Genomic DNA, 26,191 nt, shown 5'->3' with positions numbered 1-26,191 from the left:
TATATAGCCTCTACCAGGAAAGTCCTACTCACTGCCTTCTCGCACCACGGGTGTTGTTTATGAAATTGAGAGGACGAAAATCGAATGTCCGGCGCTCTAACCAGGTTGGTGGACACGGCGAGTCCACCTAGGGGAGTTGGTAAACCCTCATTCCAAACCAATGGTGCACATGGGCTGGCTCTAGTATCCTGAAGGAACAAATGGCGTATGAATCAATCGTTGGCCACTGGCTATCATGGGACTGCATCTCCTCACGATGCTCCACTGCCTTGTGGACTAGACTTTTAGGTCAAAGGCTCGGGGTGTGTCTCCTTAAGAAAACCACCTGCTTCAGTCTGGGCACCTGAGCAGTATCACAGCCCTCACACAAATGAAATGAGATTTGTGTGTCGTATATGTATCTAGTACCCCTTTGTACCAATATTTATGTGTTTAAATAAATAAATATCGGTTAGGTTATTGAGATATGATAGTCCTCAACTTATTCTAAAGGCATTGTATTCATTATCAATCGCACTAATTGGGTATTTTCCCGCTGTCAACGTCCCAAGTTACCCAAGTTAAATATCTAGTGACTATTTTGTTTATCTGAAATTTATAAATTCATTATAACAGTAATCATTCTAGACTTAATAAGTTTGGTTTCTTTTTCTTTTTTTTAGGCATATCTTGGTGTCCTGCTGAAGCGAATAATTTTTATACTGTCGGTCGTGATGGTTTACTTATTCGTCATAGTGTAGAGGATGGTGTTCGACCGATAGAGAATGCGCCACCTGTGGCCTTATCTTTTAGTCCATATGGACATTTACTACATGCTGTTCGTAAAGATCGTGTTGAAATTAATAATAAATTGTCAACAGTGGAAGAAAACAGTAAAGTGTCATATCCTACAAGTAAGTTAGTGTTTTTCATAAGCATTCATGAAACATATGTCTATTTATATTCGTACGTAGTGCTCTTCCCCAAAAAAGTTGGTTAATACATTAGTAACACTTCTAGATGGCTCTACCGATTGAAATACAATAATTCTGTTATGTATTTGCTTGCTTGAGATTTCGATACTTTCTAATGATTTTTTACGATCTATGTTACACAATACTGTACAGCGCTTGATGAATCATTTAAATGAGAAATGAATCGGTTCCAAGCATGAAAAGTACAATGAGGTAACTAAACATAACAATAGGTCTATAAAGCAGGTTAAACCTGAATTAAGATGGGATCTTCATTGATTCCCGATTTTCAACGGATATAAAGCTGTGATATCTGTTCGTGATAAATATTATCTGCAAATTAAATATTCTCCACAATTCTATTACGTTAAAAGTAGCCATATACGCACACCAGTGACTAGCTTTGAAATAAACTTCCAATGCCCCAGTGAGACGTCTTGCCTGGCCACATTCGTAGCCTTTAATCCACAAGTCAGTGAAGCAACGTTAGGAGATGTCCCATAATAATGCTGGTGTCCTACAATAGGTTCCTACGCCACTTATTCGCTGAGGATGCTGGAACCCATGTGCACCTTTGGTTTGGAATCAAGGTTTTCCAACTTCCCTAGATGCATCCTCCGTATCCACCGATTGCGCTAAAGCTCAGGACATTCGCTATTCGTTCTATCAACTTCGTTAGACAATACTCCTGACGCGAGAAAGCAGTGGGTAGGACTTCTCTGACAGTGGTTGTATGCATGTGGACATGTGAGAGCATTTCGAGAGGAAGAGCGGACTCTTCCCATCCTCGACTGTACCAGGGAATTCGGGGGCTTATGTTTGTTGAATCTGTGTTTTGTTTATCAAACGAGTTTTATAATGCTTGATTTGTGTTAGATGGGTTAAAGTTGAGTAATATATTGTCAAAATATCCCAAATATACCACAATAATTTAATAAATATCGTTTTTTTTCTTGGTTAATTAAAGGATTCTATATCGATATATTACTTGATTTTGTAGTATTTCTTTTTCTTTTCTCAATATTTTTCTTATTATCTTGTAAATAGCTACAAAAAATCAACCAACCTTTGTTCAACCTTCCAATGGGAATGGATGCTCATTAAGTTACTATGGTCCTTCAAATCCTACATCGGCATTATCAACTGCCATTATTACTACTACTATTAATAATAATAGTTTTGGTGATACTCTTTTAAGTAGTAAGGATTTTGAACATCCTACAGTAACAGCTACATCTGGTAATGTTGATGAGTTAGTAACTCAAGTTTTTACCAATACGTTAATTCCTTCCGAGTCAACTGTCAATATACCTAGTAATAACATTAATACCATCGGTACAACTGCCATCAATTCTGTTACCTCTGCTATATTTACTAATTCCACGTCTAATGAGTGTACAACAATCACAACAACCTCAGTGACAACTGCGTCACCTTCTTCTTCTCCCGACTTACCTCAAATGGGATCTTTAAAGTCAGCACAATTATTTGTATCACAAGCTCATAGTCTTTTATTTCATTATAAACCTTGCTTAGAGGTATGAAAAATGTATTATCTGTTAGTATTCTTTTTTTATTATCATTAATATTAAAAGTAGTAGCAATATTGTTATCTTTCATGCTAACAGAACTACACAGGCTATAGTGTAATATTTTATGTAATCATTTCTTGATTCGAAGTTTCATATTATGGACTGACTTTGATTAGACAACTATTGAAAATGTAGAATTACTGGACAACTGATTTGTTTTTAGTGTGGGGCTCCCCAGGAGTACTCATCCACCATCCATCCCAGAATCTTCGATCTTGTGTGAACTTTTAACCTCTAGATCACTGAACCGGCTTCCAGTGGAAATCAAAGGTCCTGGGTTCGACTCCCCGTGGATGAGTAATTCTGAGGAGTCCCATACAAGAATAAAAAGGCCATTTAGGATTTCGAGGTCTTCAGTGATAGTCTAACATTGAATGGTTGACGATCTCACTAGAAACCTAACAGTTCACAACCATATACTGATAACTTACTAATTTCGACGTTACCATGATTGTACTCACGAATTTTCTATATCACCATAGAGCATGAATATGATGTTAATTTTTCTGACAAGAGAGAGTTCCATTTATTGTAACTGCTTCTTGTTGTAGCATGACTTTCATCATTTTTGTTATGATATTTTTTTTCAACTAATCAAGCACGTAAGTGAAATACTTACGAAGATTCACTGCTACTGTTGTGTATTGTGTTCGAGTACGGTGAATTCGAATGACAAACTGTTGTGTATTATATCTGTTTGTATTATAAATGATAATGTCCAAAAATGAATACGTTCTATTGGTTTTTACAAGATCTTCTTTGGAGTATGAATTGTTTGAAAGAAGACTAAGGGGGCTTCAACCAAGAGGTGGCATCAATCCATGAAGTCATTTACTGTTAAACTGGCCCATGTCACTAGGTTCAGGATACTTGGTTGGGGTTCTTGCGATAACCGGAACAAGTGGCTAGAGAAGCTGAGTAGTATGGCTTAAAATCGGTCACAGTAGCGCAAATAAGTTCACTCTTTTAAGCTTTAATATTATCTCATACCTTTTATTCTTCAATTTAATACCTTATCTATGGGCGGCTTTCTTCAATGTTTTGGTTTTTCTTAATGTTATTAATATTACTATTATAATCTCAGCTCCTTTACTATTTGTCCTATTAATTCCCCCTTTACGAATATGGATTATTTATTTTATTTAAACACATAAATATTGGTACAAGGAAGTACCAGATAAATATGCGCCTCACAAATCTCATTTGATTTGTGTGAGGGCTGTGATACTGCTCAGGTGCCCAGACTGAAGCAGGTGGTTTTCTTAAGGAGACACACCCCGAGCCTTTGACCTAAAAGTCTAGTCCACAAGGCAGTGGAGCATCGTGAGGAGATGCAGTCCCATGATAGCCAGTGGCCAACGATTGATTCATACGCCATTTGTTCCTTCAGGATACTGAAGCCAGCCCATGTGCACCATTGATTTGGAATGAGGGTTTACCAACTCCCCTAGGTGGACTCGCCGTGTCCACCAACCCGGTTAAAGCGCCGGACATTCGCTTTTCGTCCTCTCACTTTTGTGAACAACACCCCCACCACGATAAGGCAGTAAATAGGACTTGCCTGGCAGAGGCTATATTCGCGTGGCCATATGAGAGCATTTTGAGAGGGAGAGCAGACTCTCCCCACTCTCGGCCGTACCAGGGCATTTGGGGGCATGGGACATGTGCAGTGCTCAACTTTACTGCTTACACAGTATAAAATATTAAGGTGGGACATTTGTATAGTTTCTTATTAAATACAGTGATTTCGCTGTAGTTTTCATATTGACAGTGTTTAGTCAATGATTAAGCAGTTAAGCTCAGGGTTGTTATATACTAAGTTATATCTGGGTAGCTGAATGTCAGTGGTAGTATGGTAAGTTAGAAATTCTCGTGTGGGGGAAGTCAGAGGTGGTTGTACCAATCGAAACCACTTTTTTACCATTGTCGTGACTTTAATTTGTTCACAAAATGTCGGATACGCTGTTAAAAACCTGAAAGTATTGGACTGCGGTTTCATTCTACCATGAGACTCCTCAGCAGTGCCCATCCATGACAATCTCCACAGATCCTCTATACCAATAGTAATCATGTTCTCATTGGTGACTAGCTTCAAAATGTAAGCACTGCACTTCTAGTAAGTCATAAACAGTGGAGTTCCACCATGTCAAATATGAGGCAGTTATCCACTACAGGTAATGGAAAAAAGTCGCTTAATATCGTGGGTTGACTGAAGTTAAACAAATATACTATTGAATACCAGCTCACTGATCTAAAAGTTAATTGTTGGCGTGCGAAATGAAAAGTCCTTGGTTCGATTGGTGAATGTGGGGGCGTTCTATACTAGGACGAAAGGACCGTCCATTGCTTCCAGGTTTTCATTAGTGATCTAGCTAAGATCAGTTCGTGATTTAAACCGAAAATTCTACTATTTCCACAAATTTTTTAATACTAGTATATATACAACATCTTTCCAATTATTTTAGACAATATTTCAACCCAACTACTTTGATTTCACCAACGCTCTACTACCTGATCTAATCATTTTATTGGCCAAAAATTATAAGTTTATTGGAACTAATGTGGATATGATTTGTGAAAATAATGCAAGTGTCTGTTTACGATTTGGTCAGCCTTTTGTAAGTCTGCTTTTTTTTTTAGAAAAATACGATTCTTTTTTGTAGTCCTATAAACTAGATGTATAAACCAATCTGTTTACAGGTTAGTAGTATGTAGTGCAGTGAATGACATTTTTATACCAATCGGAAGAATAGATATATTAACCAGATAACGATCTGGGACAAATGTTTATTGGTGCAACTTCCAATATTTCAGTTATTCCCAGGGGAAAATAGAAACGTAACTGAGATATATTGAAACCATAGAGTCAAATTAATGTCAGTAATGGTAGGGAAGTAAGTGTACAAAATGTAATCCAATAGAAAAATAGAATTCATAGTGAAAATCCTAGGATGAAACTAAGCTGAAAATTCAGAGATTGGTTCATAAATAATTCATCGGGACGATTGCTAACAAACTTTAAGCTTTATTACGTGAGGTCTCCAACGTTAAATTATTATTGTCTTGATAAGCACAACAAGGTATTCTGCACGTACCTGCATTCCTTAAACCTATATAGCCTCTGCCAGGGAAGTCCTACTCACTGCCTTCTCGCACCACGGGTGTTGTTTATGAAATTGAGAGGACGAAAATCGAATGTCCGGCGCTCTAACCAGGTTGGTGGACACGGCGAGTCCCTCACAGAAATGAAATGAGATTTGTGTGGCGCATATATATTTGTTGCCCCTATGTACGAATATTTATGTGTTCAAATAAATAAATAAATAAACCTACACTTAATAATATCATTGAGTTCCTTCATGTACGGCTATGTTAGCGGGAAATAAACCGGATTAAGGCACGTTATGTACATGATCGTGACGGCGCACACTGATTGGCTAATTCTAAAACAATCAGCTCTGGCAGATTATTGGAGAAACATCTAGAAGCTTCTTATGTATATACCATAAATATATGAACGTTTTTCTAACGATTGATTGCTGTTCACCTACTCTTGTTATATTTGAATACAATTTCGTTCCTGTTCAACGTGTTCTGATTTTGGGGTCTTGTCGAGTGTCATTGTATAAGAATACTAAGCAATAGGACTAGCTGGGTCGTTTATTAGCAATACAATTATAACAGGCTACTATTAGACTTTTTCTAAACGTGTTCTCATCCTAGTCTCTGTAGCATACACACACCCTTATATTACAAGTCGGGCAAAGTAACAGAATTTTAACGGAATTTCTATCTATACTTAGTTTTTCTCAGCCTCCAAAATGATGGATTTAATATAATTGCTTAAGTTTTCAATGCGTTAAGGTTTACTTCTCATGCTCAAACTAACTATTGATCCAGACAAGTTTTAGAAAACTAAACCTCACGCATTTCCTGATTTCATTAAATAGAACAATATTGTATATGTACTTGAAGTTATGAGATAAAAATTTGTAATATATCATTTTTGTGTTGTTTGTTTTGATCTTCCTATTGATGTTTAGGACTTCAGTTGATCAGTCTCTTTTTGGCATATGTGTATCCTGTGCGGATTGCTTTGAGGCACAAGTTTTTTAAGCAGAGATGGTGGTTAGCAGTGGAATCCAGGATGTGCATTTCGTTCTATTTGCGACTTGTCAACTGAATGTACCCACATCCCGGAGTTGATGTTCACTCAGACCCAATACCGTTCGCTTCAAACGCCATTGCACAAGCTAGTGGTTATCTGGACTCTAACTGAGTGGGTAACGTTATGACTTTTGAAGCGGACGGTACTGGGTTCGAGTGAACATCAAATCTGGGATTCAGGCACATCCAGCTGACGAGTCCCAAATAGGATAAAACGCTGGTCTTAGATTCCACTGCTACCCTCCATCCATCTCTGATTATGATTTGATATATCAGTTTATTTGGGTATGACACTGTGTATTCAATAATAGAACTCTGCTCATTTAACAAAGTACTTTTTGGTATTTATTTGTGTAGTATTTATTTATAAATCGTGGTGTTGCACATTTCTCAAATAATCAAGTTGTTTTAATGTACTTGAACATAGATCACGCACTTGTTTTCGAATTGTTCTTACTGAATAAGTTATTATACTGTTTCATTGTTTTAATCAAGGGAAAATGATCTTAAGTTTAAAGTAGATCCTTACGTAGAGTCACGAGTGACTTTAATTGAACAAAACCAGACACTGAAAGTATTTAGAAGCTCTAGTGTGGAGATTTCGAATGAAGAGATTATCAATTTGTTCTGGATAAACTTACTAAAGTTTTAATCAAGTCAAAAACAGCCTTAAGTTCTGTATTGATTGAAAATGGTTACAAGTTAAATATTTACATTTAAAAACATAAAACCATCGGTCATTGTTTATCTTGTGGTTACTACGTTATTGATTTTTATTTAGTTAGTACGATTCTGGCTATTGTTACGTTCAATTTATGGTAGTCTTAGTTCTGATCCACACAAACGTACATCATCTCAACAACATACAATACAGACTCAACCATCAACACCATCACATCAACATCAACAAATATATAATTTTTCAGATTTAGACAATCAATATTCCAAACATATTCAATCGTCACTGATTAATGAGAAGAAATTTGTTCCACCTACTGATTCATCACTTGTTCATATTCCAGAGAATAGAACTTTGAAATGTTTCCTTAATTCTGGTGCATTAAGACGTAAGAAACGTGATATGGAAACAAATGACACTACAGGTATTAAGTTATCATGGATTTTGGAATCGTTAGGTATTCGATGTCATGAATTGGCACAAAAATCAACTGAAAAGACGAAAACTAATATGAATATGGATTATAGTAAGTTTAACTAGTTTTAATCCTTTCAACTTATTTACTCAATAAAAAGTATGTTTTCTCAGTTTCTGTAACATTGTGAAATATGTTGAGACTTTTAACATTCTACGTCATTTCATATAATCATGTCTCTTTTTCCAAACACCATCATAGACTATACATTCACCTGACATTTGTAGCTGATCTTATCACTTAACAAATTCGAATCTTCACAGCCTAATCTCTAGAGGTATTATGGGTAAACACTATTCTAAAATTAAAACTTCTATCAATCAAACATGTTGACTGAATAGTTCTTTGATATGTATTAAGATACTATCTAATAGCTTTTTCCATCAATATTGTAAGGACGGCTCGTTGGTAAACTCTAGGAAGCCTTAAGAAGCACAGAAAAAGCCGCAGACATTCCATCCAATCACTGCTAGGGGAATATTCTAGAATGTCGACGTGTAGCTTCCCCATTGGATGGATAAGAATGACCCCTATGCGCCTATTGGTTGTCTAAAATGATGATTTACTCTCAGTCAAAAACTATAAATACATGAGGTTTCTGTACTATATTTTGGCACTGTTTCGGGGAATGAAATTCTTACTTACTAGTCTTCTGTCTTCTCTCTTGCGACGTTGCGGGTTCGATCGTTCAAGTAGTCTAGTAGTATGCGGCGTAGTAAGAATCAAAGCTCTAGATATAACAAACATGAATCCCATCTTGCAGTTAACTCTATTTCTGGTCTTAACATTCGAAAATTATGGTAAAACTACTTATTAAAATATTCGATCAGTCTATCAGGTTGTTGGCAGTAAACTGACCTAAGTAGGTAGATGCATATTATTTAGTTCGAGCTCTTAAGATGATCATAACTAACGGCTAAAGACTTCAAGTGACATGACTTGGAATCGTTCACAATGTTACAGATGCATTCATTTTTGATCTTCCTTCAAATCATGAGCTGAGAAACGTAACTTTCTCCTCATTTTTATATCTAATCTTTCCTACATCTACTGATAATGTTACCACTTCTACTACTGTGAGGTTCGTTTTAATAATTTTGTCACACTATGCTGACGTGATATGATGCACAAATTTTCCAGGTTTTTTGTTGCATATGACTAATTGATGAATAGCTCAATTTGAAATATTACCTAGTAGAATCTGTCTTGAGTATTTAGAACAATCAATATGCTCGTTTTGTCTGACTTAAGACTTGGAGGTTGGTTCCGAGTGTGAAATTCAATACTGGAGGTGGACGTATGTCTGGCTGACAAGTCCTGAGTCGAGCGAAACGCCCATCCCGGATTTTTCTTTTTGCCGCAATCTATCTATTTTAGATAACCTAAGCATCTCTGGTTTAACGTTTTGATTACAAGAAGATTCTCCTTTAACGCAGATGATGATCATATTCACTGGGCTTAAGAAAATAATATTTCCTTGTTATCCAATTCAGACATACAGAACTGTGTATATTTACAATAAAAAATTTGCCATTAAGGACTTCCAATCTTTCGCTCCAATACATTGTAGCAACAAGAAGTGCATTTTTCAAAGTTGAAATCATGAGTCAATTGAAGCTAGACCACCATCGAAAACCTAGAAGCACTGGACGGCCGTTTCGTCCTATTATGGGACTCCTCAGCAGTGTATTTTTCATTAATGCCTATTTAACGTAAGCTTGATTTGTATCCGTAAGTGCTTTGTTTCTTAGATCTAAGGTTAGAGATTTTATTGATTGAAATGTAATTTATTGTAATTACTCTTAAGTTGTGTATATGAATATTTTTGTTCTGCATATGGTATAGCGAATTGGACTGATACACATGCGCTAAGTTCTTTGTCAGAATATGACCGACAGCATATTTTAACATTCGCTATTATTAATTATTACACTATCTGTTCGGTTTATTCTCTAGGAAGGCATTCATCCGGAAATGTTCGGGTTCAACACCACAGTGGTTCTAAACAATTTATTGATACTCCTCCATCTGTACAAAAGTTTCTGTCATTTTCTGGTTCAGCAAGCAATGATCCAAGTGATTGCGTATTCCCTAACATACCATCTGTAACTAATCCATACAACAGTGATTGTTCCACATTGACAAATGAATTATCACTTCGTTCAACTAAACCAATATCTGTAAATATGAATTATGATAGCCTACATAAACCACTGATAATTGACAATGATCAATTAATTCCATCCTTATCATCATCAGCATCACCGCCAATCATTCAACCTTCACAGTGTATTTTAAAAAGTCTTGAAGATGATATCTTAACTAATGGATTACTATTTCATAATTATCATGAAGATATTGACTATTTATTTCATACTACAAGTCCTCAGGAACCGTTAGAGCATAGTCCATTCATTGAAATTGATCCAGTTAAAAGGTATATAATTGATTTTTAATTATTCTATTTCTTTAACAAATTCATAAATTTTACCGGGATGCCCACTTGTTGACTTAGAATACGCCGACGACATAGTTTTGTTTGATGAGGACGCTGACAAAATGCAGAGTCTTCTGACCACTATAAACAACTATGCAGGCATGTTCGGGATGCGATTCTCCCCCTCGAAGTGCATCGGCACCTGAACTAATGATAGGGAGTGAAGTAGTTGAGCGTGTTGAATGCTTCACTTATCTTGGGAGTCTCATCAGCCCTTGTGGTCTGGTGTGTGACGAAATCTCAGCACGGATACAGAAGGCCCGTCTAGCTTTCGCCAACTTGCGCCATTTATGGTGTAGGCGAGATATCCGTCTAGCAACCAAAGGACGGGTTTACTGTGCAGCAGTTCGTTCCGTCCTACTTTATGGCAGTGAAATATGGCCGATAAGAGTATAGGATATTCGTAGGCTACTAGCTTTCAATCATAGGTATCTTCGAAGCATTGCTCGTGTGTCCTGGGACCACCGGGTAAGTAATGCAGTTGTTAGGAAACGGGTACTAGGTAAGGATGGCAAATCGATTGATAAAGTAGTGAAACTTCATCAGTTGAGATGGCTGGGACACATTACGTATGCCCAACAACCGACGTGCAATGTTTTATGGTGTAGGAGTAGGTTGGAAGAAATTTGGGGCGGCCAGACCAAAACGTGGCACAAATCCACGAAGTCACTGACAAGTGGATTGAGCCATGTTGGTAGGTGTAGACTAGCTGGTTGGGATCCGCGAGATGATAGCAACCGATAGTTAGAAACCTTGAATGATATGGCTCAAAATCATTTGCAATGGCGAAGGTGCATCCACTCTTTGTGTTGTGCCAAATTCTAATCTTCTGAATTCTTTATATCATTATCTTTTTTCTCTTTCCAAATTTATTTCACTGGATTATGCTCCTTCAATTACATCTTCAAACCCTAATCTTTCGGATTACTGCTTATAGTCTAACTACTTCTACCACAATGGGATTTGAATCGACATTTGTATCTGTGTGCTAATGTAGTATGACAACTCGAACTGATGTACGTACGTACGAAGTTCTACGTTGTGACTGACTGACTTTATTAAATAAACTAGCATACATTGTAACAAAGCAATAGTACTCTTTTGCCGTAAGTTGAAATTGGATGTACTATGAAATGGTAACCAAATTAATAGAGAAAATTTATCTTTGGTCTAAGTAAAATGTCGAATGCATATCGTGAGAAGATCTATCAAACAGAGGTGAAAATCTTCAAAAATAAAAGAATATAACAGTTGACATAAACGTTTCTTTCTTAGGGTTTAAATCATATTCAATATGTGTACACACAAGTCAACTGATTGATAGGAACCGCTTACTATATACACTTGTTAACGAGTACATCATATAGTGGTATATTTATATAAGTCACATCAATCACGAAGTGTCTATGAGTAAATTAAAATAATTGATTGTTGACACTATTTATTTTATTATTTTATTTAAACACAAATATTGGTACAAAGGGGCACCAGATATATATGCGCCACACAAATCTCATTCGATTTGTGTGAGGGCTGTGATACTACCCAGGTGCCCAAACTGAGGCAGGTGGTTATCTTGGGGAACAACACTCGGAGCCCTCGACCTAAAAGTCTGATCCACAAGTCAGTGGAGAATCGTGAGGAGATGCAGTCCCATGGTAGCCGGTGATCAACGATTGATTCATACGCCATTTGTTCCTCCAAGATCCTGCAGCTTATAAGTACCATTGGTTTGGAATGAGGGTTTTCCACCTCCCCTAGGTGAACTCGCCATGTCCACCAACCCGGTTAAAGCGCCGGACATTCTATTTTCGTCCTCTCAATTTCATAAACAACAGTAATGCCACCGTGAGAAGGCAGTGAGTAGGACTTCCCTGGCAGAGGCTATGGAAGTAGTAAGTAGATACTTACTAAATTGTACGAGGTTTTGTGATGATGTTTACAGTCCAAGGAAAATTTACTTGTTATATGTATCTCTGTACATTTTATCAGTGACACTAAATGTAATGTTTTATTATCATTGTTTTATTGTTTCTTTTTCCAGGAGATCAGATCAACTAGATCTTATTGAAGGTAACTATTATGATAGTAAATGTATAATAATTCCGTGTTATACTTAATAAGTGTTTTAATTTAATCTTAATTAAATCGGTATTAAATTGACTTAATATTGTTTGTTTGAATCTTCCCATTGATGCTTAGGACTGCAACTGGTCAGTCTCTAATTGGCATATGTGCATACTGTGTGTATTGCCTCGATATAGCCTTAATTCACAAGCATTGTGAGCGAAGATGGACTCAGTAGCTGAGTCAATCACGCGATGGCATTTGAAGCGAAAGGTACTGGGTTCGAGTCCCGGAGTGAATATCAACTCTGAGATGCAGGTACATCCGGCTGACGAGTCCCAAATAGAACGAAACGCGCGTCCTGGATTCCACTGCTAGCCACTATCCATCTTTGCTTATAAATCGGTATTGTAAATCTTCCGTTTGTAAAGTCGGATGTTTTTATACTTAACCTTGTAGCCAGTCTTCTTTTTGTATTGTTTCTCTCTCTTCGATTGTGAAACGTATTGATGCTGATTACAGTCTGTAGATACATAGATTTCGTAAATTACTGCTTTAGTTTTCACAAACAATCACACATACACATTGATATTTTTTTACTCACTATTGTGTATTTGTATGCATATGATAGATTGTTCTGGGCGTAGGCTTTGTAGCTGTTATCACTCTTCGAAATTAAATAGCTACATTCTTGAGAATACTGTTGCTACCACTCATGATTCCAACCTATAGTTATGGTTGGAAACGTTAGTACTGGAATATTCAGATTGTAACTGTTGGGGATGCTAGATCCCCAGAAATCATTTGGTAAACGTCTCATTTTTATTATTCTAGTTGTTATGGGAAGAGTTAATTAATTAATTTATTTGAACACATAAACGTTTTTACGAAAAGCGCACCAAAATATGTATGCGCTACACAATTCATTGAATTTATGTACGAATTTGGATACTTCCCAGTTGCCTAAACTGAAGCAAGTAGTTTTCTTAGGAGGCCACTCCCCGAGCCTTGGACCTAGAGGTCTAGCCCACAAAGCAGTTGAACAAACGTTAGGAGATGCAGTCCGAACGGGATATAGAAAATAAGCAAACAAATAATAGAGAAAATAATAAATGAAATCTCAAAAAATAATATTTTCAAGAGGGGTTTTGTGGAGATTTCAGTATTTTCATAGTTGAAATCATGAGTCAATTGAAGCTAGACCACCAGGGAAAACCTGGAAGCACTGGACGGCCATTTCGTCCTATTATGGGACTCCTGAGCAGTGCGCATCAACGATTCCGCCTCGCGAGCGAGATTTGAACCGATGAGTAGAAAAATTAAGTTTTCTGACGTTTCGTGATTCAATGTAAGCCACTTCTTCAAAGAATAAATAACCAAATTAACATTATTCCAAGTTAAAATAGTACAACGGAACAACACGAATATTATGCGACCAATCAAAAAACAGGTCTGAATAAATCAAAGTTATGTCATTTCGGTCAAGGTGATTTAAAACCGACATGTATGCAAATTTGTGTGTGTATGTGTGCACAGTTAAAGATAGAAAATGTGCGACCTTTATAGTGATAAAGGATAGAGTTTAATTTGTAAGATAATAGTGTGATTTGTGAATAATATCAGACTAGGTGGCTAGGATAGATAGTCGAAGTAGGATGTATGGTAAGGCCTTCTTTCCTATTCAGAGCAGTGGGATTAAGCATTATATGGGACGCCTCAGCTACTCTCCTTTCTTTGTAACTGGGAAAACCTTTTTGTAATATTTTGACGTTTTTGAAATCGATTTGGTGGTCGTTGGAAACAGCATAAACTGCTATTGCCGATTTGATTTAATGTCTATTCAGTTCTACGGGATTGCCCCCAAATGCCCTGGTACGGCCGAGAGTGGGGAGAGTCCACTCTCCCTCTCGAAATTCTCACATGGACACGCGAATATATAGCTTCTGCCATGGAAGTCCTACCCATTGCCTTCTTGTGGCATTACTGTTGTTTACGAAATTGAGAGGACGAAAAGCGAATGTCTGGCGTCTTAACCGGGTTGGTGGACACAGAAAGTTCACCTCGGGGAGTTGGAAAACCCTCATTCCAAACCAATGGTGCACATGAGCTGGCTCCAGTATCCTGAGGGAACAAACGGCGTATGAATCAATCGTTGGCCACTGGCTATCATGGGACTGCATCTCCTCACGATGCTCCACTGCTATGTGGACTACACTTTCAGGTCAAAGGCTCGGGGTGTGGCCCCCTAAGAAAACCACCTGCTTCAGTTTGTGCACCTGGGTAGTATCACAGCCCTCACACAAATCAAATGAGATTTGTGTGGTGCATATGTATCTGGTGCTTCCTTGTAGCAATATTTATGTGTTTAAATAAATAAATAATAAACGTACGGGATTATTAGGTGGTTTCTTTTTGTACCTAATATTATTGAAGCTAATTCGACCAAGGAAGAGATAAAGGTGTTAGAAATTTCTTGTGAATACAAAGACTTGGATTGTTACCTTGAATCTCTATAGCCTCAGTCACTTATCACAGACGAAATCGAACCACATAAAGAAAATTAGTAATGTTGGGGATGCTAGATCCTCAGAACTCACTTGGTAAATGTCTTATTTCTGTAATTTTACTTTGGAAATTGGAATTTCTCATTTTCGCTCCAAAAGCGTATATTTTTGCCTTCAGATTGTTTATCTTTTTTTGGAAAGACCTTAAATGTTATTGTTTCGTTTCCTTTTTTCCTACGCTATTTTGTGACGTTTCCCAAGGACATTTTTTCTGTTGTATATATACGCTTTAGTTGTGTGCTTGTTTGTTCGTGCTTCCAACTGCTTGTGGAATATACTTTCCATTCGACTGATTCTGGTCTTTTCTCTCTTTTGAGCAGGGTTTTTGCTCTGTGGATTAGTTTAACTTGTCCTGTTGTGTTGCTTGACTTCGTTCTGTGTGTCGGTTTAGGTGGTATCGTAATCTCCTCAAACGTAGCAGTAACTTGCCTGTGTCACTGAGGTATTATTTAGAACTTCTTTCAGTTACTTAGTTCTCTTTTGCCACTTGGTATTATCGCTAAACGATATGTCTATGATTTATTTGTTGTTTCTTTTTTTCATGTTTTAAATGTGTTTATTTATCTAGTGATCGGTTCACATGACGATCCTGTAATCATGGAAACAGAATATCTACCTGATGAAGCATTTGTCACAACTACTAATCCTACGACGGCTGTTAATATTACTCCTGAAATTTTTCAAAATTGTAATCAATCACAGTTTAAACAAAAAGAATCATGTTCTATTCATCATCATCATCAACATCATCAAAAACGTCAAATAATAAAACAAAATAAATTTGAATGTAGTACAACAAATGATCATTGGCAATCGACTTCAATTACAACTAGTGCTAATGATATTTGTAAAGTTGTATCATGTTGTGTTGATATACCAGTATCGAGAAAAAGTAAACCATCTTCAAAACTTCAACGAAAATCAATGGATTGTAGTAAATTATTAGCTTCTAATTGTCGTGATTTATCATTAATTGACTGGCAAAACAAACAAATTTTATCAGCATCAAGTTTTCCTGGTTTATATACTGGTACTAGCACTACTACTACAACTGTTCCATTAAATAATGATGTGGATTGGTGAGTAAATCGACTTTTAAGAGATTTCGATCAATATGAAACTGTTGCATTTTGATGTTTGTTCATTGTACTAAAATATGTGCTACGAAAAATCTAACTTAAATTCTGCTTTGTTTTATGATATACGTTGAGTCAAAAGTGGCTGAAGTGTTTTAATTCCACAGTGCCCCCAAAATGCCCTGGTACGGCCGAGAGTGGGGAGAGTCCGCTCTCCCTCTCCAATTGCTCTCACATGTCCACGCGTATATAGTCTCTGCCAGGGAAGTCCTACTCACTGACTTCTCGTGGCGGGAGTGTTGTTTACAAAAGTGAGAGGACGAGAAGTGAATGTCCGGCGCTATAACCGGGTTGGTGGACACGGAAAGTCCACCTAGGGGAGTTGGAAAACCCTCATTCCAAACCAATGATGCACATGGGCTCCAATATCCTGAGGGAACGAATGGCGTATGAACCTATTGTTGGTCACCGGCTACCATGTGACTGCATCTCCTTACGATGCTCCACTGTCTTGTGGATCAGATCTTTAGATCAATGGCTCGGGGTGTGTCTCCGTAAGAAAACCACCTGCTTCAGTTTGTGCACCTGAGCAGTATCACAGCCCTCACACAAATTGAATGAGATTTGTGAGGCGCATATTTATCTGATGCTTCCTTGTACCAATATTTATGTGTTTAAATAAAATAAATAAATTCTACAGTAGTAGCAGTAGTGTTACATTCAAGTCTCTGCATACTAAAGATAGAACATTTCGAAACATTGCCCTAACTAGATTATGCTGCTTAATATCTGACGTCCTTTAGACTGTTGCTATCATGACCCAGTGAATCTTATGGACGATTAGCCTTTCTTTATCTAAAACTAAACTTCAGATTCGACCTCATTTCATGATATTTTGCCTTGAAGTAGTTTGTCGAAATGCAATCCTTAGAATAGTGTCAATTTTAAAAATGAAAGTAATAGGTATTTACGAAATAATATAGAAATATTCACGTATTGTATTGTGCGTTATCTATTATTTTATAAAATACTATGTGCATTTGTAAGGTATCTACAACTGTAGTCTGGCGTAAAGAGTAGGCTGAAAAAGCTTAGGGGGCGAAACCAACGTACGGATTCAGTGTGTGAAATCACTAACTGTTGGTAGATAGATACAGACTATCTGATTAGAGTCCTTAAAATCATCGCAACCAACGGCTAAAGACGTCGAGTGATATGGCTTCAAATAGTTCATAATGGCGCAGATGCATTCATTTTTGATTTTCCTTCAAATCCTGAGCTGCGAAATGCTTTAACTTTTTTATAATTTCTATACCTAATCTTTTTTACTTCTTCTTTTATAGTACACCTCTCATGCCATCATTTCATTCAAATGATGTTATTAACCAAGAAATAAAAAAGTTTTCTGATGAAACCTTGGTAAAGAATGATGATGGTGATGATGAACATGACGAAGATCGTTGTCACCTTATCTCTCAATCCTTATTATCATCTTCACCGTCACAATCAAATACCTCATCCTTAGCAAAACAAAAATTTCTCGGAACTTGTAAAAAATCTGTTCAACTCTTAGCCCCACCACATCATAGTAAATCATTATCTGGTTTCAGTAAAGAATCATCAATGTTATTAAATGGGTATACTGTAAATTCTGTTGGATCTTTGTCTCCAATATCTGGAGAAATCAATTCTATAATTTGTAAATGGTTTATAAAGTTGGTAAGTGAACTTATAGGTTCGTTGAAACTAAAATAATGATGTTACATAATATGGATGTTTAACGTCTTGGTTTTGAGCCGTGCAACTGATTTGAGAAACTTTTTTAAATGATCTTTTTGAGCTACAAATATTTTGCTATAGATCAGTGGCTCAATGGTTAAGCCATTTTATTTTCAATCAGAGAGGTTCAGTTTTAAGAGTCATTTTATCACATCCTGTTTGGATAGCTGTAAGGTAAAGCTAGCCCTTGAGCAAACAGTGTTGCGTATAGCATAGTGCATAAACGTTCAGATTGCTAGTGAATTGCATTTATGATTATTTTCCAACATTACTTTGAATCTGTGTTGTAGTTACAGGACTTATACTTCGTAAGACCTTCGTTACGCGCCAATATGTATTCATGTTAGTTGTTGTCACTAACGCAATATCATGATCGAATTTAATATGACTGAGTAATTTTTAGGGTTCCTACCATTGTCTCGGAAATAGGAAACTTCTATTGCTGTGAAACTATGCAAATGTAACAGATAATATTTGCATGTGAATAGAGTAAATAATAAATTAAATCTTTTTCTAAGTATTTAATATGTAATCTAATGGAGCGTAATTAATAAAACTATGAGAAATTCAATGATTTCTACAAAACTCTTATACCCATAATGATCTAATGTTGTAACTAACCTGGAGTTATAACTCTAAGAGTTCTAGTGAGAAACCGTGACTAGTGAAGTTCAGCCTTATCGAGCATAAAGCACTTATACACCACAGACAAAGAAAGACAGTCGCACAATATTGTGAATTGATTGGAATTAGGCATGCGCAGCATCTGCCGACAGCTCATTGTACTAGAGTTTAAGCGCCCGCCACTAAGCTTGAGGGTCTTGAATTTGACCCTCGTGGATAGCCGCTGCTGAGGATTTCCATACTAGTACGATGCAGTTTTTCATTGTTTCCTAATTTTTCAATGTTTATCTTGCTGACATCACTCCGTGAGTGAACAAAATGATTTTTTTAAACTCATATACTTATATTCATATACATATATTACTTGTTTAACCCCTATTCTAAACCAATGGTGCACATGAGGTCCAGGATCCTGAAGGAACAAATGGTGTATAAACCAATCGTTGGTCACCGGCCACCGTAGGACTGCATTTCCTAACGTTGCTCCACTGCCTTGTGGACTACAATCCTAGATCTAGAGTTCCGAGTGTGACCCCCTAAGAAAACCACCTGTTTCGGTTTGGACACCCGGGCAGTATCCCAGCCCTCACACAAATTCAGTGATTTATATTGCGCATATTGTTTAATCTGGTTGGCGTTTATCTATTTGGTGCCTGCCTGTACCTATGTTTATATAATAATATTTTCTCCGACGACCTCAAAATTTTATAACTGATCAGAAAGATGTGTTCAAGAACTCATTTTCTACTTTTTTTGGTTGTTCTCAACCAATAACTAATTTTGTTTAATCTCCTGTTCGCAGCGAGAGAAGCATTCAATTTTTCCGGCACTATGCTTTGTATATAAAATCACGATCTTAATTGTGTTTGATTTTGGTGGAATGTTTAAACCTCTTTAGTTGTTTCGGCCAGGTGGTGGAACCAGATTACGATTATATCCATTTAATGTTTTATACAATATAGTTATATAAATAATCGAATTGTCTGTAATCCATCTCTTAACTAATAGTCAAATTCACAATGTTCACTTGTTGTTTAGGTTGAATCTGGTCATGTTCAAACTGTATGTACAGCGTTATTGGCTTTGGGTCCGGAACGTTTACGTCTAAGCGAATGGATTAGCGAGTCTATTTTAGAACATTGGTTTATCTCATATTTAGGTAAATTTGCTTTATTTTGTTGTATTGTATCTAATGTGTGTATTTTACTCAAGTGAAGTAAAAATGGATTGATACATGGGAATGGTAACGTTCAACCAAGTAGATTACGGATTCAAAATCTATCTCACCTTCTTTTGTGTGTGGACAGATGAAGAATATCACTAGCTGTCACAGTCTGGCAAAAAAATAGGCGAGTTCGTAAATCTGCACCTTGTAATTCCTGGAATAACTGCTACAGTTAAATAAGTCAATCACTCACAAAACCTCTAGTTGTAGTTCAAAAAGATAGAATACCTGGTCAACTGACTCATTTTTATAGTTGAAAGCGTGAGTCAATTGAAGCTACACCACCATGGAAAACCTGGAAGCACTGGACGGCCGTTTCGTCCTATTATGGGACTCCTCAGCAGTGCGCATCCACGATCCCCCACCCGCGAGATTCGAACCCAGGACCTACCAGCTTCGCGCCGGAGCACTTAACCGATAGACCACTGAGCGGACATCTAACGGTGTTAATGTCTAACTTCAACTGATCCACGAAGTTCACCAATTGTCTTCAGTGAGTTGATATCTCACAACAGTTGTGGTTTGAACTCCACTGGTCACTGCTTCTCACTAGAACTTCCGGATTTACCTCTCGAAGTCAGTCACTATAAATCTCCACAAAACCCCTTCTGTTATTTTTATATCAAACATTCATGTAAGATTTTATAAATAAAAGAGCTACTTATCTGATAACACAAATAGATTATCAAGGTGGGGACTAGTGGAGATTGTGGTATTTTCACAGTGGAATTCATGAGTCGATCTAAGCTAGACCACCACTGGAAATCTGGAAGCACTGGGCGATCATCCCATACTCGGATGAAACGACCATCCAATACTTCCATGTTTTCAATGATAGTCTAGCTTAGATCGACTCATGAATTCAACTGTAAAGAAAACAAATAGATTATTCATGAATAAAGATTAATATCATAAGGTAACCACAATGAGATGCTTTATCGTTTTATAATAAGGATGAGTTATTTAATAATTCAAATGTTGTCATCTGTTTACTGTTCATTTTCATGTTGAGAATATTTATTCAAAACTCAATGGATAATATAATTTCGATATGCATTTGAATGAGACATAAAAATGAAATATGCTTTGAAAGGTGGTATCTCTGAGCTGTGGCATTCAAAGTCCCCAAACATTGATAAGGTTAATCGCGCGAACCTCAACCAGGCATTTTGCATCTACTTACATAGCTCAGTTTGGCTTTCAATGGTTTCATGAACTAATACTATGTCATAGTTTGGCCTAGCTTTTTTGCAATCTACCCCTACCCTATCAACCATCGCCCGTTAGAGTCGGAGGTGGTTTGGCGACTCATTTGATTGATGCCGAATATCTTTTACTTACTTTTCTAATTTCTGTATAATTGAATTAAAAATCAACGATGTATTTTTTCTAAAACTTAATCAGTTCCAAATTTCGTTTTCCCACTACATAGAATTATTATCTCGTTTCCGATTATGGACTGTCTGTGCACGTATTATAAAGCAATGCGGCAATCCTTTTGCTGGTGCCGATAATCAAACGTATTTACGGGAACGTCTTAGAAGTATTAATCATCACTATGTTTTCAGACCGATTGTTATGAAACAACCAGGTAATAATAAGGTTACTTTTTCTTATATTACTGTCTTTGTGAATGTAAACAAACAAGTCTGTTAGTTAACAACCACTTTCTATTATCCCTCGACCCAGGTATCTGCTAATAGAGTTAGTCGTTGAGTACTAACCTATTAGTTTCTGTATGTTAAATATGGAAACATTATACAACCCATTAGTGACGGTTAATTCTTGTTCCGATAAAAATATTGATCCGTAACTTCACAGTTCAGTAGATAGCTTCTTTTAGTGATTTATATTGGGTTCATGAGTCAGTAATATATACGATAATGAACTGAGGTTACTGTTTATTTGTAGATAGTAATTCCTTCCTATTATTATCTAAATATTGTAGTATAGTTTTTGTAGGTTAGGAACATTCATTTCTTGATAAGATTCGATCATAGGTCTTCGAAGTATCATCCACGTACTTAAGTTAGGAATAGATCACCAGGTAGGAGTAATGAATCACCCGATGAATCTGTGGATATTCATCGTTTTAGGTGATTAGACTATGTGCTTCGCATAACCGCGAGTACTGCGATGATAAACAGGTTGAAAGAAGGCAAGGAAAATCAAAACTAAGAAATAACATAATTTACATGAATTCAAAAACTGTTTGTCTACTTTCTGACTTTTATCATGGCTTCTGATACATCTAGGAAATTGTACGCTTTAGACAGAAAATCAATTGCAAATACTAATACCGTGAAGTTTGATCTTCAATTTGTATTTTAGATAACTTGTCATTGTATTATTTGGATAGAGATGATAATTGTATGCATTTAAAAAAATACAACTTAATGTTTGATTCCTTTAAGAGTTGTGTTCCAACCAGTTAATTACATACTATATATTGTACTGCGAGATGGAGTAGATTCAAGCACTACATAGTTTTTAAGATAGCCTCCACTGACCATGAAGTTACACTTTCTTCAAACCGTAGTGTCAGCAGCATTGAATAATTATACTAACGCTAATTCACTTTTATCTGTCTGCACTTTCTTCACTTGTTCGAATTTCCTATAGAATCTGAGTCAAAAACTCCCGGAAATACTGGAGATACTCGGTCAGATGCAAATACACGAACTCGCTGGAAAAGTGGAGGTTTAACAAGTATTGACAATCCGTTTATCTCACGTTTAAGTAACATGTCTTTAGCATTAGCACCGGGTGTAGCAGCCTTAAATCAAGCTTCAACAACATTATCAATACGATGTGGTTTATGCACAAAACCATTATGTGCTAGTGAAACAACTCAACAATTAACTGGACATACTGGTTGGGCTTGTTCACGTCATGCAACATCGTTTGATCCAGCTACTATAACTTGTGCATTATGTCATCTAGTTGTTCGTGGTTTATTTGTTTGTTGTAGAGGTTGTAGTCATGGTGGTCATTTAGATCACATGCAGGTAAGATGGATACTTTTGTGAAGTGTAAATTTCTGTCTAGAATTATATAACTGAATGACTCAAATATCAATTGAAATATACCAATAGTTTAGTTGCTCATTGAAATACTTTAAAACCAGTGTTTCATTTTAATCACACCTTAAAATAATCCTGTTAAATGATCGTATACACCGTACAAATTTTCAGATAATAGAGACTTGACCACTAGCTATTTTGAGGAAATTTTAAGTAACACAGTGTTCATAAGCTCATTATCCAATATTTAGGCAACATAAACCAATTGCCTCTTAATTCATTTGTGCTGGTTGTTTGAATCTTCTCATTTCTGTTTAGGACTGGAATTGATCAGTCTCTTTTTAGAATGTGTGCTTTCTGTGTAGATGGCTTTGATATTTCCTTGAGTTACAAGCGTTATAAGCAGAGATGGATGGTGGTTAGCAGTGGAATCCAGGACGCGCGTTTCGTCCTATTTGGGACTCGTCAGCTGGATGTACCTGCATCTCAGAGTTGATGTTCACTCTGGGACTCGAACTCAATACCTTTCGCTCTAAACACCATTGCGTTATCCACTCGGCCACTGAGTCTTGATAGCCACTTGCCTATGCAATGGGGTGAAGTTGAAATTTACTTAGTATTGTTTGTTTGGATCTTCCCATTGATGTTTTTAGGACTGCGACTGGTCAGTCTCTAATTGGCATATGTGCATACACTGCTAGCCACTATTCATCTTTGCTTACCATGCTTGTGAATTAAGGCTATATCGAGGCAATACGCACAGTATTCACATATGCCAATTAGAGACTGACCAGTCGCAGTCCTAAAAACATCAATGGGAAGATCCAAACCAACAATACTAAGTAAATTTGAACTTGATTATACCCTTTAATAATCAAATTTCAATACAGAAAAATCTGAGTCAATTGTTTTACTGTGTAAATTATATATATACCGTTTGTTTCATTGGAAGAAAGGTAAACTTCAAATAATTCTCCTTAATTTACACAGCTGACGAAATAATTCTGTGGGTCCTTAAAACCGTCAGTATTAAGATTTTACTTGGAATCGTAATGATTTCTAGACAACCATAGGACTGCTACATTATTATACTATAGTTGCATCTATTGTATACCGTCGCCTTTTACCTGCTTCACTTTCAGTGGATATAATCACCAAGACATTGTGTTGTTGTTAAATTCAACGTTTCTAAATATATGATTCAACTTGTTCTGGAATCTGATTTGAGTCTCATAAACGTTTCTAATTACTAGGATTGGGGGTTTTTTGGTAATTGTCCAGTTTCAAAATTGTTTACGCTACTGAGACATATAGATTAGATGAACAAATATTGAAAACCAAGGAGCACTAAAGAGTTATTACGCTACAATTCAAGAGTATAAATCGAAAAGTTGAGCTTAAAACCTTCAGATTTTGTAGCGACCACACTATATTTAAACTATTAAATTAGAAGTTGAAATCATGAGTCAATTGAAGCTAGACCACCATGGAAAATCTAGAGGCATTGGACGGCCGTTTCGTCCTATTATGGGACTCCTCGGCAGTGCGCATCCACGATCCCGCACTCGCGAGATTCGAACCCAGGACCGCATGATTTCAACTTTGAAAAATATTGAAATCTCCACAAAAACCCCTTCTGATTATAATCATATGCTCACTAGTGACTGACTTCAAGATACATGTCCTGGAGTTCTAGTGGGAAGCAGTGACCAGTGGAGTTCAACCAAGTCTGTTGTGAGATAACAACTCACTGAAGACAATTGGTGAACGGTTGCTCAAACTTCGTGGATCGGTTGAAGTTAGACATTAACACCGTTGGATGCCGGCTCATTGGTCTATCGGTTAAGTGCTCTGGCTCGAGACTGATAGGTTCTGGGTTCGGATCCCGCTCGCGAGTGCGGGATCGTGGACGCACACTTCTGAGGAGTCTCATAAGAGGACGAAACGGCCGTCCAGTGCCACCAGGTTTCCCCTGGTGGTCTAGCCTCAATTGACTCATGATTTCAACTATTAAAAATACTGGAATCTCCACAAAAACCCTTTCTGATATTAAATCAGAACCCAAAGCTTTGAATCTTCATTAAATAATTGTGTATAGCTTACGTCGGTCTATCATGTCAACTACCTACAATTCATGTCACTTGATGAAAACGTTTTTTGTAGAAAAACGGAAATTTCCTTTTCGACTATTTCATTTACTGTACAACTGCATTTATAGCCAGTTTTATTTGCTAAAATAATGTTCTATAGTATAATAGATAGTGTGGTGTGGTCTACTTATATCTATATAAGTAGTATATGGTGTTGGTCATACATAGAATGTATTTTGGCAGAAGACCGATGAGCAAAGAACTGAAATGAAGCGCAATCGTTTGCAAAATGCATGAGCAATGAAATTAGGGAAGAAACAGAGAAGATTGAAACAATTGGTTGTTAATTTGCAAATTGACTGTTCATTGTTAGGTTATCAGAATTTACTGAGATAGTCTGTAATGTTTGCTTAAATACATTCGATTGTCCCCATCTAGTGTTTTGTTCACTACAATAGGTGCTTAATAATTAAAAAAAACTTGAAGTGGCATGTTGTTAAGACTTGAAAATCAGATATTGAAAGGAAGTTATTTAATATAATCGGCTAATGAAACAGTGGTATGGTGAAATAATTGTCCACTTTATGATAGCAATCAAGAACAGAATTACTAATAGTTACAGTAATTTCTAATTAAGTTGTGGGTGGCTTATGCTCCTCCATGAGAGGTAATAGGCGTAAGTAAGGAAACGATGTGCATGGTGGCCTGCTTGAATATCTGAGCTACCAGTTCCTGTCATCTATATATGTCAACAAGTTATCTGTTTCCTTGTTTGTTTCAACAGATCATTGTGTGAATTAATTGCATAACCTATTCAGGTGCGTTTGTGGGAAATTCACGACCTTTCGCTGTACAAGTTAGAAAAGAGTACAATTAGAGACATTGTAGTTGCTGGTAATATACATCGAAAAGAATGTACATTGTTCAAATTTCGATTCCTGAACTACTAACATCTAACTGATGATATCACTCAGTATTTATCGTCATGATCTGTCAAGAAATAAGAAACGGGAACTTTTTTGAAATATTTTGTGCTGAGAATTCTATGTTGTACCAAAAATATAATATTGAATAAAGCTAATAATAATAAATAAATTGGAAAGGAGTAGGAATGATAAAATAAATAAAAAACAATTGATTACGTAAGATAGAAAGGGAGGTTAAGGTCATAAAAGAATGAGGGTCTAAGCAAACTATTTTTGTACACAAAAACTACGTTTACATTGGTGGATAGCAATAACCTCTGCTGTGAATAAGTTTTTCACTTCCATTCTGAACAAAACAAATCTTGGAACTAATCAGTCGAATTACATACATACATCCATCCGAAGGAGATTTGTGGAGATTTCAGTATTTTTTCAAAGTTGAAATCATGAGTCA

General features: G+C 36.6%; 1 protein-coding gene across 1 annotated transcript in view; it reads left to right on the top strand.

Annotated features, from left to right (window-relative positions):
* Positions 1-26,191, top strand: part of Smp_152230 (putative peroxisomal targeting signal 2 receptor) — a gene marked incomplete at both ends in the record, with an annotated part of 38,098 nt that overhangs the window by 11,432 nt on the left and 475 nt on the right. Inside the window, 11 exons of the mRNA XM_018793014.1 lie at positions 663-893; positions 2,001-2,491; positions 5,011-5,163; positions 7,494-7,917; positions 9,823-10,303; positions 12,408-12,436; positions 15,563-16,073; positions 17,414-17,789; positions 19,512-19,632; positions 21,131-21,289; positions 22,321-22,706. Coding sequence (XP_018647569.1) covers positions 663-893; positions 2,001-2,491; positions 5,011-5,163; positions 7,494-7,917; positions 9,823-10,303; positions 12,408-12,436; positions 15,563-16,073; positions 17,414-17,789; positions 19,512-19,632; positions 21,131-21,289; positions 22,321-22,706 — 3,362 coding nt within the window. The remainder of the gene's footprint in view (positions 1-662; positions 894-2,000; positions 2,492-5,010; positions 5,164-7,493; positions 7,918-9,822; positions 10,304-12,407; positions 12,437-15,562; positions 16,074-17,413; positions 17,790-19,511; positions 19,633-21,130; positions 21,290-22,320; positions 22,707-26,191) is intronic.

The sequence above is a fragment of the Schistosoma mansoni genome, chromosome 1, assembly GCF_000237925.1.
Source record: "Schistosoma mansoni strain Puerto Rico chromosome 1, complete genome".
NCBI classification, from domain to species: domain Eukaryota; kingdom Metazoa; phylum Platyhelminthes; class Trematoda; order Strigeidida; family Schistosomatidae; genus Schistosoma; species Schistosoma mansoni.
This window is presented reverse-complemented; position numbering and strand designations above follow the sequence as displayed.